At 35.4% G+C, this 18,587-nt stretch overlaps 1 protein-coding gene across 4 annotated transcripts in view; it reads left to right on the top strand.

Annotated features, from left to right (window-relative positions):
* Positions 1–18,587, top strand: part of faf (ubiquitin carboxyl-terminal hydrolase-like faf) — a 1,099,079-nt gene that overhangs the window by 435,632 nt on the left and 644,860 nt on the right. For all 4 annotated transcript variants that reach the window (XM_090401226.1, XM_090401227.1, XM_090401224.1 and 1 more), the window contains one exon: positions 12,363–12,597. In XM_090401226.1, the coding sequence (XP_090257352.1) occupies positions 12,363–12,597 (235 nt within the window). The remainder of the gene's footprint in view (positions 1–12,362; positions 12,598–18,587) is intronic.

Raw genomic sequence — 18,587 nt, 5'->3', positions numbered from 1 at the left:
TAACACATTTTGGAGACACATTGTGAAAGGATTGAAGGAGGACTTCCTGGAAAAAGAGGGAGGGGTAGACCATCAATGAGATGGATGGATGGTGTGTGCGTAGAGTGACTGATCTTCAGAGAGTTGAAGCCTCCAGAAAAGCACACAACAGGACTATACGGCGAGGCCTAGTGTGGCACATCACCGAGCATCGGAGTGACCATACAGCATCTGTGGATGCCCAGTGAATATATGGATGGATTGATGCCATCTGTTCAGGTCCTAATTTTTCTCAGAATTCTCATATCTGATGGTCACTTTTAGTTTCAAATCCTCTTGTTGTATCCTTAACCAGCAAGAAGATATCACTATCACCAATGATAGTCAATGAAGCTTTTCTTTGTCAGCTGCCTTCTCTAATGACCGAAAAAATTTCCCGGTTCCTCCTTAAGAGAATCTTCTGTGGGACCATATGCACAAATAAGTTTCATTGTCCATTTCTCTATTTTGAAGTTTGCCCACATAACTCTACTACTTGAAATTGTCTTCCAGTCAAGAAGTTTATCTTCACGTTTAGTGTTGAATCACCACTCCTTCCTTTCCTTGATTGTTTTCCTGAATATAACATACCGTATTTATCATTTGTTAAGATTTCACCTGTTTTTGTCTTATTTGTTTCAGTGATGCCAATTATGTCCACGTGGTACTTTTCCAGTTCATCTGCAAGTTTGATTTCCTTTCCATTAATATTACTTATGTTTATGGTTTATATTTTCATTTCTTCTTTTGTTGGTTTTTTTTTTGTTGGTTTTTCTAGATGCTGAGTTTGAGTTTGCAATTCTGGTACCAGTGTTTATAAAATTTTCAGTTAAAAACTCATCACTCGAATGCATAATGAATTTAGATTCATATATAACAAGGCTGTGATTGGATATCTCATTTATCAAAAGAAATTACTATCTAACATTTTGTCTACATGTTATGATACATGTTAGAGGGATAAAAAAAGAACACCATCATACAGGCTTTCTTACTGTGATGATAATTGCTCTTTAATTCATTTTATTCTTTTCAAAACACTTAAGGAAATTTTTATTTCTTGATGAGGAAGGGTTTCATCATCATTCGCAAGTATTGTGAGGAAAATCATAACTCCAGTTTGGCATTACTCAGAAAAATTGCATTTATTAATATTTCTAGTGATATCCCTTCTTTCATTGTTTTGCTTTCTACAAAGTCACATTAAATCCCCCCCCCCCCATATTCCTATTTTTCAACAGTATTTCAAAAAGCAATTCAACAGTTTTTTATATTTGATGCATCTTTTTTAAATGCCTTGAATTAATTTAAATTTAGATTACCTTTATGTAGATTACCTTGAATAAACCTGACATTTTAGCCGGCGAAGGTTGGTTGATTGGTAGAGCCTCTGCTACTAATGGCTCAGTTAAGTAAGTTTGAGCGCGGTTAGTAGTTGGAAGGGGACCAATCGTTCGATGCTGTCGGCACACTCTCCCTCGATGAGTCTTTGGACTCCCTGGAGGTGTCAAAATAATAATAATAATAATAATAATTTTCCACTTGCACCAGTGCAAGAACATTCATGAATAAGTGCGTTGTTTGATATTTATGATTAATTAATTATTATTTGTTTCTGTCTGTCTGTGTGTGTACTGCGTGTATGCGTGTCCATCCTTAATACCTGCTTGTTTTCTCACTGTTTATAAAACTGTTTTCCTGCATTTTTCAGCAGTATACTTCACTTATGGCTATGTCCTTTTTTCATTATGACAGCATTATACATTATATTTGGCTTCACATTCAGATTTACTATTAATTTAGTTGTTCTTATGTGTAAAAATTCAATATATATACAGAGGTACTGATCCAAAGTTCAAGAATTTTCTTCACAACAAGATATTAAAATAAAGATAACAAGATATTATATACTTGGTTTAATTCTTTATCCAAGTGTATGCAAGAGATACTAAGGCAAGTGATGTGAAGTTATTAGCTTCTATATACGAGTTGCCCAGTCCTGAAAACACTTCGGGGCAAAGTTTGTTTGCTCACACTTGGATAAAAGATTAAACCAAGTATATAATTTCTTGGTATCTTTAATCTATAGTATAACCAAGTGGAAAAACTTCTGACAAGATATTAAAACAGCATAAATATCTTATGATAGGTTACAATGACTATATGAAGTTGTTTCAGCATTAAATTAAGAAGATATCATGTTTAGTTAGCCAGTTGATCAAGTGGTTAACATATCTGTCCTTCAGTCAACATGGATGGTTGTGAATTGTGCCATGGGTCATGAATGTTTCTTATTGTCTTTAGGCGGAATATGAATTTCATCATTCAATGTGAAACCACTGTCATTGGATGCCTGAAGTGGTTGGGAAAAGCTTAGTTTTTGATCTTTTGAGCAGGATTTTTGAACTGTGTAAAAAATACCATAAAATTAAAGTGATAAAAAAAAAAATGACTAAACATTGATTAGATAGCAGTAAAATCTCTTAAAGAATGAACTTAAATTTCTTGAGCTCTTGTGAGAAAACTCTCTCAAACAGGCATGTGACAGAAGGAACTCAAGCTCAAAGAGTGATTGATTTGATTATAGTGTCAGAGTCCTTTCTTTTAGTGTTGCATGGTGATCAGCATTCATTTTAGAAATTATGGACTTTACAACCGTGTTATAAATAACCCTTTTAATTTCCTGACGTTTCGATTTTCATATTAAGATCATCATCTGGAGCATATGCAAATATACAGGACAAGCTGAGTTAAATTACATACAGTAAACTAGAGAAACAATGATTTGATCACAGGTTATTCTACTGGCATGACCTCTAGTGAAAAAAACAAACAAATTAATTTGTAAAAAGTTTTGTAAAAAATTACAAATTAAGCAAGAAACAAAAGGAGCCACCAATCGCCTGCAGGTAACAGTAACGTAGTTAACCTATCCCACCACGCCTTAAACAAAGATGAACTCTCGGTACTTAACAAAGGTCTAAATTTTGCTGTAGCACCCAGTTCGATAAACAAACTGGATTTTATTTGTAATATTGAAAGAAGCATAAGATTGATCCCAAATAACATAGCAGACAAAATACGTTTAGAAACCAACATTTTAAATATAAATCATAACAAAACAATAACAAGCAACTAACAAAACATGAATTAACAGTGGTGAAATCATTAAAATCAAATCCGAACATCGTAATAACTAGAGCTGATAAAGGAAGTGCCACGGTTATTCTAAACCGAACCACTTATTTAGAAGAAATGAATCCGCTAGTCTCGGACAATAATACATACCAACTCGTTAACTACAACCCAACCAATAGAATAAAAAAGAAAACAAAGAAACTACTTAAATAAATTGCTACATGGCCCAAAGATAAGGTAAAAAAACTACTTCTGCACTATGCTTGTTCCCCAAGAATTTACTGGCTACCGAAAATACACAAACAAAACGCACAACTCCAGCCGATAGGCGAAGGGATAGATAGCCCAAATTATCACCTTGCGAAGAAATTAGCTGCAATACTCAAGGAGTTGTAGGTCATTCTCCCTCCTATATCAGAAACACACAACACTTCATAAACATAATCAAAGACATTACATTAGAAAAAGATTATTTATTAGTCAGTTTTGACATCTCTTCCCTTTTTATTAATGTCCCAATCAATGACACAGTCCTTCTTTTACAGAACAAATTCCCTCCAGATATCACGGTGCTCTTTGCATATGTATTACATTCTGGTTATTTTGTATGGCAAAACGCTTACCTACAAAAAGAAGGTGCAACCATGGGCTCGCCATTTATACCCCCCCTATTCCTAACTTCTATATGGAATATTTTGAGCAGCATGCTTTAGATTCCTCTCCTTTAAAACCCAAAGTCTGGCTAAGATATGTTGATGATGTTTTCGCGATCTGATCCCATGGCTGCCAGACACTAGACACTTTCCTTAGCCAAGTAAACAAACACATTCAGTTCACAATTGAGATTGAAAAACAGAATACACTTGTCATACGTCATACAATCTTTCTTCACTGTTCACTGGAAACAGACACATACTGGCCAATATATACACATAAACTCCTACCATTACTCAACACAAAAACTAGGTGTCATTAATACTCTAAAAAAACAGGGCTTTGAAGATCTGCTCCAATGAACATACACTGAAAGACGAATTTAAAGTTATCAGCAAATTTGTTATTATCAAACAAAGATAAACCAGACTACTATAGAACTATAACCATTCCTTATGTTAAAGGGACATCAGATAAAATAAACAGAATACTACAAAAATACAACCTCAAAGCCACCTTTAAACTCCTGCAAAATTAAAAGGCTTACTCAACTCATCCAAAGACTCACTCCCTCTGCTGGCCCACCCTGGAGTATACCGTATTTAATGCACCTGTAACATACTATATATAGGGGAAACAGGATGCACAATTCCTATCAGACAAAAACTGGTAATTAATTTACGGAATTAACAACGCATATGAAGTATATTAATTAAAGATAACTTTAATGAATCACTTCTATATTTCGGCAATGTCACATTGCCATCTTCAGGAACATAAAGATATGGTATGTGCACTAAGGAACTAACAAAGCAAATGAGGAAGAAAGTAAGAAACTAATTTTGTTCCTAAAGTCCTAATGGTTCCCTCTTGCGGGCTAATTTGGTAGTCTTGGCAGTTGGGCTGAAGTTCTCATAATGAAAGTCTCCCAAATTTGGGACAGTTTCATGCACCCAAATTTGTTGAGGTTAGGAACGTTTTTTAGAGCTGCTGAAGATTCTTTGAATAATCTTCCGTATTTAAACTTGCTGCGATGGATTATTTTTGTTTTCTTCCAACGAATTTTATGGTGGGTATCTAAGGCATGGTCTGCCAACCCAGAGCGGCTGTACTGGTGAAAAAAATGTTCTAAAAAACGTTCCTAACCTCAACAAATTTGGGTGCATGAAACTGCCCCAAATTTGGGAGACTTTCATTATGAGAACTTCAGCCCAACTGCCAAGACTACCAAATTAGCCCGCAAGAGGGAACCATTAGGACTTTAGGAACAAAATTAGTTTCTTACTTTCTTCCTCATTTGCTTTGTTAGTTCCTTAGTGCACATGCCATATCTTTATGTTCCTGAAGATGACAATGTGACATTGCCGAAATATAGAAGTGATTCATTAAAGTTATCTTTGATTAATATACTTCATATGCTGTTAATTCCGTAAATTAATTACCAGTTATGTCTAACCAACGTATAAGTCTTACTACTAGTATCAGACAAAAAGAACATAAACGACACATTAAACATAACTATGGTGAGGCTGGCCTTCCTCATCATGCCTGGACACCTTACATAGAACTGACTGGAAAAGCACTAGTTTACATCACACCAAAATATGGTATGAATGCAAATTTAAGGAAGCCTGTGAGATTAATATCAACCACCCCAATCTGAACATCAGTGATGGTCTAAAAATCCCAAACGTATGGAAGGCACATATTTGCCCCACGGAATCTTCCTCTCTAAGAGTAAATATAAACAGGACTGTAGATAATCCAGGATCCTAAATCAAAAATAACAACTGTAATGATAAAAATAGGACATCATTGTTTCTGAAAGAAAACTATCTATAAGAAAGAATGTTTGCTCATATTATCATAAATATTACTAAATCACTTAAGGAATTGACAATGTAGATAAGAATATAAATTAAATTACACTTTAATAAATATTTCCGATATTTCGACAACGTCACGTTGCCATCTTCAAAAGGAAAGTACAAAAAAGGCATGTGCACGTAGGCACTACAACACAGTAACTGAGAATGAAGTGATGAAGCTATTGTTCTCCTAAAAGTCTTGATGCTCCCTAGGGGCTATGTAGGTGTTTTTGGTTGTTGGGGTGAAGGTCTGCTGATGTACGTCTCCAAATTTGGGGCAGTGTCATGAAACCAAATTTGTTGAGGTTTGGCATGTTTCTTAGGGCTGAGGCTGATTCCATGAAAAGTCTTTCAAATTGATGTAGCTTGATGTAGTTTCTAAATAATTAATTTGTAATTTTTGTTTTTTTTCACTAAAGGTCATACCAGTAGAATAATCTTTGATCAAATCATTGTTTCTCTAGCTTACTGTATGTAATGTAACTCAGCTTGTCCTGTATATTTGTCTATGCTGCAGATGATGATCTTAATATGAAGATTGAAATGTCGGGAAATTAAAAGAGTTATTTATAACACGGTTGTAAAGTCCATAATTTCTAAAATGAATAGTATCAGAGTGTGTTTCAGTTAAAGATATAACTATTCTGCTTCCAGTTGATGAGTGAACATGCAGTACTCACTTGGGAAGTGGCTAAGTTTATCAATGTTCCATTCAGGAAGGGTTACATGCTGAACTACAAAGGAGGAATTTATGACATATGAGAACTATACTGAGTTCAGTAGAATGGGATTGGTTGCTTGGATGGGAAGAATATCGACAGTTCATTGGAAGCATATAAAAAAATACTAAATGATGCAATATGAAAATGTGTCCCAGCAGTTCAAAGAATAAATACAATAGGAGTCAAATGGACGTGTGTAATCCTATTAAGCAAGAGATTTGCAAGAAAAGGATGATGTGGATGGAAGACTATTTGAAGAAGAGGCACAACTATTGTATGGAAAGCTAAGTATGAAAAGAAACTGGCAAGCTAGAGAAATCTTTGAAAAATTTTATCAGTATGCTGTGATTAAAAGAAATAATTAATATGAAAGAATAACTCTACAGAATGCAGATGGTGACAGATGAAGAAGTTGTTTGACTAGTGAGTGGCCATTTTGCTAAAAGCTATCAACCTGGTGTATGTAACATTGAGCTCACTGCTACCTTTTCACTGAATGAAGAAACTCAGGTCTATGAATAGGAGATATTAGAGCTGTTACACAAACTGAATAAGAATTCAGTAGTAGTAGCAGCTAATGGGATATCAGCACTGATGCTAAAAAGAGTGTTCAGCTAAACGGCTATTCCTTTAACCAGGCTATATAATTTGAGTATGAAATCAGGGAAGATTCTGCAGGAGTGGAAAGAATGTATGGTAATCCCATTGCACAAGGATGGCGTAAAGACTGATGTATCCAGCTGTCAGCCAATCAGTATCTCAGGACTGGTGGTGAAGATTTCGCAGAAAAGTTGGTTAGGGCTCACATTCAGAAATGGTTTGACAGAAAATCTCTACTTTGGAATGAACAGCATGGGATTACTAAGAGAAGATCATGTTTTAGCAACTTGCTCACATGCTATAATAATGTTACCATTATACTAGACAAGGAAAATGGATTCACCATGATACTTTTGGATTTTGCTAAGGCTTTTCACAGAATACAGCATGGAAGACTATTGCATAAATTGGAGACAATGGGTTTGGATTATAAAATTTAGCATGGATAAGAGGATAGATGACTGACAATGTGTTACATGGAGGATGTGATTCTGAAAACTTTAATGTAAACAGTGGTGTACCACAAGGATCACTCTTTGGTCCATTGTTATTTAATCTGTACATTAATAACATTGAGAAGAATTTGACAGTTGACATACAGCTATTTGCTAATGATGAAAAGATAGGTAGAATAATCAGGAATGCACTTGATATGCAATATTTGCAGAATGATTTGAATAAGTTGGAATTATGGGCATGGGAAAGGGGATGTCAGTAAATGTAAAGTCATGCACTTTGAGGGTGTTGAGATATCCAGTGTCGTATTCTATTGGTGGAATTATGCTAGAAGAAACTGATGAGACTAGGGATCTTGGAATGTTAGTAGATAGGAAGTTGAAATTCATTGGCCACATAGCAAAGATTGCAAATACAACTCAAAAGATAATTGCAATGCTGAAACAAACTTTGATATGTAAAGGTAATGATGTCATTTTGCCTCTTTACAAGCCATTGATAAGGCCTCACTTGGACTATTGTGCACAGGTCTAGTCTCATGGTTTCTATTGTGATTCTGATACAGCGAAGAGAGCGTTAAAAATGATATCAGGATTATGGAATACTGATTATGAAGACAGATTGAGAATTTGTAGGCTGCGTATACTAGTAAACAGGAAAAAGATGGGTGATACGATTGAGACGTATAAATTTCACGAACAAGTTTGTTCATGACTAGTGAACCTGAAAAGTTGACTGCCTCTCTTTTCAGGATAGCAGTTTAGTATATCATAATGATTCGGTTTTTTTTTTTTTTTTTTCCCCCATGGAAAGCCTTCATAATAATAATGAGTTAACTATAATAATAATATGATCTTTCGTATGAAGTCAAATCTGTTACCAGAATTGAAGGTTTTCTTTCCATTATGGAGCAAGACATGGATACCTATTTATTGTTTCTCTAGATGCATTTGAAACCTGTCTTGCTCCATAATGGAAAGAGAACCTTCAATTCATCTAACAGATTTCACTTTATACGAAAGGTCATATCATCATTGTTATTATTAGCACACATCTATGGAATCTTATCACCCCCTCCCTCCTTCATGATGCAGAACAATATTGCCATCTTTCTACTCCTTTGGAATCTGGGATAATCTGAGACTCATGTTAAAAATGTAGATTGAAGCTGTTATGAACACTCTCTGAAACTTTCCCTCAAAGCACTTACTGATATACCATCAAGTCCCATGGCCTTGTTGACATCAAGTTTACTAAATTCCTCGTATAAACCTTTTTGCTCACCATCAGTGATTCCTCCTCCAGTCCCACTGCTTTTAAGTTTTGCATTTTGTTACAATTACAAAGGTGGAATACTTTAACTGCTCATTAAACACCTCTACTATATCTTCTTCAATGTTTATTATTCTCCGATTATCACTGAGAAACATCATCCTCCCATAATTATTTTTTCTTATATATTGGTCACATATTGGAAAAACTCCCTAGGATTTCTTTTAGTATCATTTACTACAAGTGAGTCGCCTTCCTTGCTTGCACTTTGTGCTTTTCATGTAATACTCATGCCCCCCCCCCCCCCCCCCCCCCCCCCCCACACACACACACTGCCTTTTCTTCTAGATTGCATGCTTCACCTTTTCAATCATCCATTTTATACCTACCTTATTTAATAGAAAATTCCTGAGTAGGGACCAAGCAGCATTGATTTTCTTCCCATGCAATTCTTCATTCCATGATACCTCCTGAGTTTGCCATAATTACCTGCCTTATAGTTCCATATTCCAGTCCCTTTCTTGCTTTCTTACCAAGGTCCTGATATGACTCGTTACCACTCAAGTGATCACTTCATGGTCACTTTCACCAACTGGAGGAAGAAGTGACACTTCATTTACAACATCTGCTGATGAGATAATCCAAGACCCTTGATCCACGTGTGGCCTCTGCATACTGCTTCAGGTATTCTCCCTTAAAAACTTAAGAAATTCATTCTCTTTTCCTGATGCCATCTCTTCATTTCAGTATATATTACCATAATTGTAATTGCCCATAATGATCACCTTTTTCTTATTAGCCAGACCAATTTTTCTAATAATTTCTTTCTCACTTCTCTGTTACCAGTTCTATAGTAACACCCTACTAAATATTTCAACCTGCCCACCTCGACACCATACTCCTTCAAAACCACTGTCAGTATTTGCTCCTGGCATCTGCATCCTGGATAGGTACAGCTCCATCATCAATAACACTCCTCCTTCCTTTTTTGCTTTATCTATCTTCACAAAAAACTACATGTCCCTCCATCTCTATTTCTGTCAGAATGTCACCCTTGTTGAACCATGTCTCATTATACCAACAATTTTTGGGTTAATGAACTGATTCATTGCTACAATTTCATTCCCCTTGTTTCGAATACTTGTAGAATTTGTAAACATACACACTAATTCATTTCTGTTTCTATAAAAATTTCCACTAACCTCACTTCTTGGACATGATTCCTCTACACTCTCCCCTGTCCATCATCACTGATTTTACTCCCTTCCTCAGACCTAAATGGAACTCCCACATCCTTGATGGTCTTAATCCTTCCTTGTGCACAAACATTTACTCCTGAAACCATCATATACACGTTTCACGCAGTGTTCCCCCTGTCTACTTTGTGTTCCTTCTCTTTTATTCTCTTCATTTGCACCACTCTATTCACAAACTTTCCTACCTTACTTTCCTGCTCTTTCACAAAATCCCCCATGCTTCCTCAGGTGTTACGTTCACTTCAGTCGCCCTCTCTTGCAGCAACATTTTCTGCCACTGACTCGCACCAAATCCACACATTCACAAATTGAACTCCTTTCTCATCACACAATTCTGCTATCATACCATTCATAATCTTTGCTTGCCTTTTCAACTCATCATTATCATACCTGGGGATTACACTGGCTACTTTACTACCACGCTGTTATCTTTCACTTTCCTTGACAGCCTCATGACATCTGTCCTTACATTCTTCTTGTTACCAGTCAGATCATTCATACCAATTACCACTACCAAGTCTTTTGTTTACTCCTCTTATCGAATTCTTCAACCACTGCTCATTCGTCTTCCCCCAAAACAGACCTCTTTGCATATGATAGTATGATAAATATTTGTATTTTTTCTGGGCAATTATTTGTGTCACAGATGATTGTTTGATCTTTCAAGAATAACCCATATGTTAGATTTTGTCATTCATCAAAGGAGATCATTGCTTGGTCATATAACTTACCAGCTTTGTATCATAGTAGATGAGATTGTATAATGGAGCAGCAAAGGAGCAGGACTAACCTCCTCACGTTCTGCACATAATGTAACTAAAATCCATGTGTCAACATGGCAGTAATGCTTGTCATTACAGTTTACAACATAAGGATGTTCGTCAGGATTAGGATCATCCCCCCCCCCCCCCCCCCATAAGAGGTTCCAAAACCAGTAGCACATCAGTGCCACATTGGGATATTAAAAATATATGATTTTAAGATCCTCATTTAGATGCATAACCCAGGCTCTTCCATTTTTTCTATTATCTTAATATTTTGCAAGTAGATGTGGATTATTTATTTTTCATAAGTAACAGAACCAATACTAAATTCCCAAAATTTCTTTACATCCTCAGACAAAACTGAAGAAAACACATTTTGGAAATTACTTGAAAATGAGACAGATTTTGTAGTTTTTGTATTGTAGATAATAACAAAAAAGTGTCTTGCTTACATGCTATTATTTCCTGTTTCAGTATGTTTTAAAAACATAATAAACCATAAAATAAAATTTCAAAAACTATGATATCTCGAAACATAATACTTGCAAAGGAAATCTTTTCTTTTTTTATTCCTAATGAAGTAGGCAAAACAATGCAAATTTCAAGTGCACTGTCTCTTAATGTAAACTCGTTAGATGGAAATTTAGTTAATTGAGTAATGCAGAAGCTGGTGTTTTTATGTGGGAGGGGAAGAGAAGAGGTTTCATTCGCATAATGAAGTAGGAAAAAAGTTGCTTACTTTATTCATAAGCTATTGTACATTGAATTCATATTGAATGCATTTAATCATTTGCCATTGTGGGCTTTGTGTCATAAGACAATGCAAGCTGTGCTTACACTCTGTGTGTGTTGTGCTTAAGTAGTCTTGCTACTTAGCAAGACTGTTGGGTTATGCATCTAAATGAGGATCTTAAAATCAGATATTTTTTAATATCCCAATGTGGCACTGATGTGCTACTGGTTTTGGAACCTGTTATGGGGGGGGGGATAACTTTCGTAAAGAAATTTCAAAATGATATTAATAATTTCACTCAATTGGATGATATTTCACAAAATTTTATAGTTATGATCTATGTTAAAATTTGTCAGTTTTGGTTTCAATGTGATCATTGATAGCGAAAAATTAGGTAGAATGAGTTTTTTTGTGATTCTAGAGATGAATCACTATCTACACAATGATGTAGCAGGTATGCTTACAGAATATGTAAAAAAAGCAACAAAATTATTATGTCTCAATGACCACCTACATATGTTGTCTACATCTTTGGTGATGTCAGGTATTTTACCGAACAAATTTAAAACAATGGTTTTCAAAAAAATTAATTTTTCGATGAATTATGTAAGAATTCATTGAAAAATTATTGGTGAATTGTTTTTATGATAAATTGCCATTCGTTAAATTGTTTGATTAATTGTTTATTTGACAAATTACTTTTTTGATGATGAATTTTCATGGAACTGCTTATTTCAGCCTTTGGGGGGGGGGGGCATCAGCAAACAGACTCCATTTCTGTATGAAAGATTTACACATGTTCATTATTTTTTTTTTTGCTTAAATTTTGTTCATAATAATTTTCAGAACTCTTTATATACCATTATTGGCATTTTTTATAGGTCGGCATATACAATGGTATTGAAAATTAGCAAACTGCTTTTGGCTGTAGCAGGTCATTGTATAATTCAACAGACAGCAGAAGCCAGTCAGGAACATACAACTACTACAGGTTCCCTGTCGCTTGCAAGCAAAGCTGTTGTGCTGCAGCAAGCATTTCATCACATTCCTAACTCTAACACAGAATACATGCTGCGAAGTGTTGCCCTTCGACTGTCTCAACTTCTTCATGGGCAGGTCTGTAATTATTTTGTTACATTTTAAGAACTATTCATTAGTAATTCAGGAAGTATCTTCTGTAGTGTATTTATTAAAATGTGCATAATAACAATGCAAATTTCAAGTGCACTGTCTCTTAATGGAAATTTAGTTAATTGAGTAATGCAGAAGCTGGTGTTTATATGTGGGAGGGGAAGAGAAGAGGTTTCATCTAGGTAGTAAACCACATATGAAATGCCTAATTCACCTTTTCATCGAAAGGTGAATGATGAATCATTCCCAGAGTCTTGTCTTGAATATGCCTTTTGAGGGCTTTTTAGCTGGGCATATAAAGCAATAGTGGGGTATTAAGTTTTTATGAAGCTAAGTTACTTGGCTGCAGCAAGCCATTGAGCCTAACATGTAAGGTGAAGATGATGTGATGTGAAGTGGTAATTCTTTCTGTCGTGCTCAGTAAACTAGCAACTCTTTAGCATATGTAGAGAAGATTATGCTGATTCTATACCAGTCTTTACTATCAGATTGAGTTTGGGAATCATCTGATTGAATCTGCTGATGTCTTTCCTGATTGTATTGTTTCCCTCTCAGATCCCATTCTGTTGCAGTATTATGCAGTGCTGACAAAAACAGTTCAGTGTTATTTAAATCAAGGAAATCAGTAGAACAGAGGTAGTTGCTTTGGTTTACAGGAGTCTGTTCTATCAATTCCTTTCTGAGACCTTATGCTGAATTATAGAAACTAACCATTTCCTCTGAACTCTAAGAGGAAATGGTCAATTTCTGCTGCTTAGTTCAGCTGTGACTGAGAGTTGAGTGATTAATTACATGCTGTGTAATGCAAGGTGGTTATGCATGTTGTTCATGATTTCTTTACCTCCACGAAATTTCCTGGTAAAAAGGGAAAAATATATAGAAATTAATAAAATTCATAATTTTTTATATATTAAGTGTTATTCATGTATAATTCATAATGTCTACAACACATGTTCCCTTAAAGCATGAAGTCAACTCATCTGACATACTATATTCTGACCAGGTGCTACCACTGTATTCAAGAATGTGATTTATTCATTATAAAAATTATGGAAACACCTACCATGTTAAAGTAAAACTTCAGTTTAATATGAACCAAAATAATTACTCGATGTTTTGACCTTCACATTAAAGTCATCATCTAGAGTTCACACACAATCTATACTACAGTCTACATAGCATGCTAAAGTTACATTGATTTGGTCAGCCATTAAAACTACTGGCCTGACTTCTTTTGAAAAAAAAAAAAAAAAAAAAAAACTTACTACATCAATGCTTGAGTCCTGTTATTATTATCTATTTGATTACAAAAAATAAATTAAGTTAGAGAGCAACATGCTATCACATAATTACTGATGTAAGTATATATATACATTAGAACAAAAGAATATGGATGGTGGTCAATAAGAACTGAAATTGCTGCTTAGAGTCCTAAAGTTAGGGTTTGTTGGAAAACTTGAAGAACTGTGTGGGCGGAATATGTGAATCTTGGGATTTTTATTCCACCATTATTATTAAAATTAGGATGGTTGATCAAAATTTTACAGGCTTCTTTAAATTTGCATTCATACCAGCTTTTTGTATGATGTAAAGAACAGGAACTTTTCCATTCTGGTGTAGGGTGTTAAGTAAATATGAGTAATTATGTAATAGCATGTTTCTCTATAGATTAATTTATTTTTTATAACTAAATAGATAATAATAATGGGACTCTAGCATTTATGTAAGTTTTTTTTCCCACCAGAGGTCAGGACAGTAGTTTTAAACTAGCAGATACAGACATGTTAGTAAGCTTTGACATTCTCTCTCTCTCTTTTCACTAATATCCCTCACAAAAAGAAAATAGAATTGTTAACTCAAAAATTTCTGCCGAACATAGTGGAATTATTCAAATTTGCAATCACATCAGGTTACTTCACATGGAAAGATAAAATATATAACAAGAGAAAGGAACAGCAATGGGCTCACACTTATCACCTAACTTAGCCAACTTTTTTTCATGAACACCTAGAAGATAGAATTTTCGCTCTTACCCAAAACCAACAATTTAGCTACACTACATCACTTACGTCTTTGCTGTTTGGAGTTACACAGAACCTGAACTGTACTCATTTCTACAAACAATACACCAAGGATTTTCTACAACTTGGCAAAGAATACAGGATTGTTATACCTGCAAAGGTATGAAAAGTGACTTATGTTTAAATCATGTCATAAAACACCCTGCATCCTTGTATCAAGGGTGCCAGGTGTTTTACATCAAAAGGTATTTCCTTTCTTGATGTACACATCCAGTGCAAAAACAAGATAAGATGGATTCATCTCCATTTTTGTCTGCCGAAAACTAACTTTATTTTAGGTCATTATATCCATAATACATCAGTTCGCCCAGAGCACACAAGATTTCTTCTTCTGAAGAATTTCTAAAACAAGAATTAGTAATTATCAAGAAACAGCCTTACTAAATGGATATAATCGAATAACAAATAATTGTCAAGAAATAGCCTTACTAAATGGATATAATCGAATAACAAATAATTAGTCACTCTCCTACAAATCAACCCAGACAAGAAGAAGTCCACAGGACTCCTATACCGTATATTAAAGGCATCTCTGAATGTGTGGCGAAAATTATGAAAAATATCACCCATTGCTACTTTAAAATTCAATGCAGTAGAAGTTATTAATTTTTTTTTTTTTTTTTACATCGACTTTTACAGAGGTCGCAAATATTGTAAATATAATAAAACTACACGTTGCCATACTGAATGTAAATCTACACGGATATCTGGAAAAAAGGAGTAACATTGAATTGTTCATAAAATTATTAAAATAGAATGAATATTCAAGATTGTGCACTTTATTTAAACTCAGGAGTGATATTGTAAAAATAGCCTAGTGTTGAAATAGTTCTGCCTCAAGTAAAAAGGATTACAGTGGATTATTATTATATTATATTATATTATATTATGCCTGGGACTTGAAAGCGAAACAATAGCGCTGAAGGTCATTCGAACAAGGAAGTTTTCCTACCTGCACTCAAGGTTAAGACCGCTGACATCAGTGATCGCAGGATGTTTGAGGAAGGGGTCTCTGACCCTGAAACAGGGAACTCCCAAAAAACTGTATATAGGAGACCTCAAGAACAAGGTTCTCTCTTTCTCTCTCTTTCTTGTACTCTTCTAGCTGCAGTCAGTAGGCCCAATTGGACTTGTTGGTACACAACCCGTGGGAAGCGGGAAGCCCTGGAGAAGCATTGAAAGTTTCATCGATGTGTAGCAAGTAAGGGAACTTGTCTCGTGCACCAAAAGTGGGATGCCTTTGTTCGTCCTAGTTCCATCGGCAAAGATTTGCTGCTATTCCAGCAAGTGAATTACAGAAGGTTGGCTACCGAGCACCAAGTGAGGAAATCCAGTACACAGAATGGATTGGAAAAATTGGCAGAAACAGCTAAGGATCTCATGTGCTGATAGGATTATATGTGTTATTAAGGACCTGTGAGTAGATTTTTGTATCAATAGTTAAGTGCGGAAGGATGATTGTGAGTCCACTGAACATAGTGTTACTAGGTTAATAGTATTGTCATGGATAGCAAGGTTTGAAATTGAGATGTTCATAACATAAGTTAGGAATAGTGTCAGAATTTTGGAATATGAGAATCTCCTTTCACTGTTAATTACAAGCTTAATGATGCTAGATAGTAATTGAAATTCAAGATAAGATTAAGGGGATTAAGGGATTAAGATAAGATTAAGGGGATTACTAAGGGTCAAAGCTGTATAACTGAGAGGAGACCTCCATGTAGCCTTTAAAGGAATGCGGAGAACCGACCAGGGCCTCTGACCTAATGTCCAATCCTCACCTTCTCGTGGTGCACCCTGTTGGTTATCTACCTGGATACTGAACGAACGAGGATGGGCTGGCAATTTGAGATTTAGCTGACCAAATTGTATTCTTATTGACTTAAACCAAATTACAAAATGGTGGTACAACATGACAAAATTTCATGCAGGCTGGGGCGTCGCCCAGTTAAACAAGGTCCCTGTTGTTTTCACCAGGGAACCAGGGCGAGCAGCGAAAAGTCAGCTACTGGAACAAATCTGAAAACAAACCCCAACTCAACATCACCCAGAGTTAAAGATCGGTACTATCAACGTAAGAAGCCTGAATGGAAAGAAATGGAGCTAGCTGAAGAATTACATAAGTACTAGAACGACATAATAGGGGGTGACTGAAACAAAAAAGACAAAAACTGGTGAGATCTTTCTGAGCAATAAATACAAAATGTTATATTCAGGCAATGACAATCAAGGAAAAGAAGGAATAGCCATAATATTCAACACAAAATATGAAGCTAATTTCTTAAATGGCAGGCATTCTCAAGTAGAGTAATGTGGGCAAATATGAGAATGGGGAACTGAACAATGAGACCTGTTTATGCCTATGGTCTCACAGAAGGTTCTACTAAGGTAGAAGTGGAGGAATTTTTTGATGCTTTAGAAAAAGCAACTGACACAATGAAAAAGGAAAAATTGGTCCTTGTTGGGGATCTAATTAGCAGAGTAGGAAATGATTGTCAGACATACAAAAATGTTTTGGGGAAAATTTGAAGAAAAGAGCAAAGCTAATAATAATGACAAATACCTGTTGGATTAATGATCAGGACATGGACTGGTTATTACTAACACCATGTTCCAACATTAAAATGTGCATAAATTCACATGGAGAGAAGAGACAAGGAATAAGAAAAGTCTCATTGACTATGTTATTGATGATAGTGATGTTTTCTCCCTGGTGCAGGACACCAGAGTGTACAGAGGATTTGTAATTGGAAGCAATCACTATTTAGTCTTGAGCAGGATAAAATTGAATTTCATATTGAAAAGAATGACATGTAAGAAAGTTTTAAAGCGAATAAAAGTTGAGCAGCTCTCAGATGTGAACTGTAGACTAAAATACATAAACATTATTCAAGAAGAAATGAAAGAGTTTGAGAACCGGAATCAAACCTTGGAGATTCAGAAGAAAGCCTTGAAGAAAGCCCTGATTGATTCAGCTAGAGAGGCATGTGGTGAAGTTGTGTTCAAGGATAGAAAAATTAGAACTCCATGGTGGACACAGGAAGTTAAAGTGTCATTGAAGGAAAAGAAGAAAGCATATCAAAAGTTCCTGGCAATTAAGTCAGCTTTTGCTCTTAGAGAATACAGAGACAAATGAGAAAGCTAAACACTGTGTAAATCTAGCTAAACAAAAGTCATTGGAGGACTTTGGCAAGAACATAGAAAATAAATATCAAGAAGGTGGTAAGATATTCTGGAGGTTGTTGAAGAAGCTTAGAAATGGAGGAAAGAGTGCTGTAAAAGGAGTTAGAGATGATAAAGGTGACATGAAAACAGGAGAAAAGGATATCCTTGAAGTATGGAGGAATTACTTCGAAAAATTGCTAAATGAAACAAGCAGTGATATCACAGTGGTAAAAAACAGTCAACAGGCATACAGTCAGGAATACATATCCATACTTGAAGTAGAAAAAGCCATCATAGGCTTGAAATATGGAAGGGCAGCAGGAATAGATGATATTCGACCAGAAATGCTGAAGTATGGTGGTATAAAAGTCTTACAATGGCTGCACTGCATAGTTCAGAGAGACTGGACAGAGGGGGACGAATTCTCGATGATTGGAGTAGAACTCTAATAGTACCTATATATATAAAAAGGGAAATAAAACTGAATGTGAGAATTACAGAGGTTTTTCCCTACTGAGTATTCCTGGTAAGATCTAGGCAAGTATACTTGAGAAACGTTTGGGAAGAAAAGCTTGGTGAAGAACAAGCTGGATTCAGGCCAAATAGAGGCTGTCAGGATCAGATCTTCACTTTACGACAAATAGTTGAGAAAGCATGGGAACATAACAAAGATCTGTATTTCAGTTTTGTCGATCTGAAAAAGGCATATGACAAGGTGCCAAGAGAGAA

The sequence above is a fragment of the Typopeltis vanoorti genome, chromosome 12 (assembly GCF_054136105.1).
Source record: "Typopeltis vanoorti isolate ZY-2024b chromosome 12, IOZ_Tvanoo_1.0, whole genome shotgun sequence".
NCBI classification, from domain to species: domain Eukaryota; kingdom Metazoa; phylum Arthropoda; class Arachnida; order Uropygi; family Thelyphonidae; genus Typopeltis; species Typopeltis vanoorti.
Note: the sequence above shows the minus strand (reverse complement) of the source record. Positions and strands in the feature narration are given on the sequence as shown.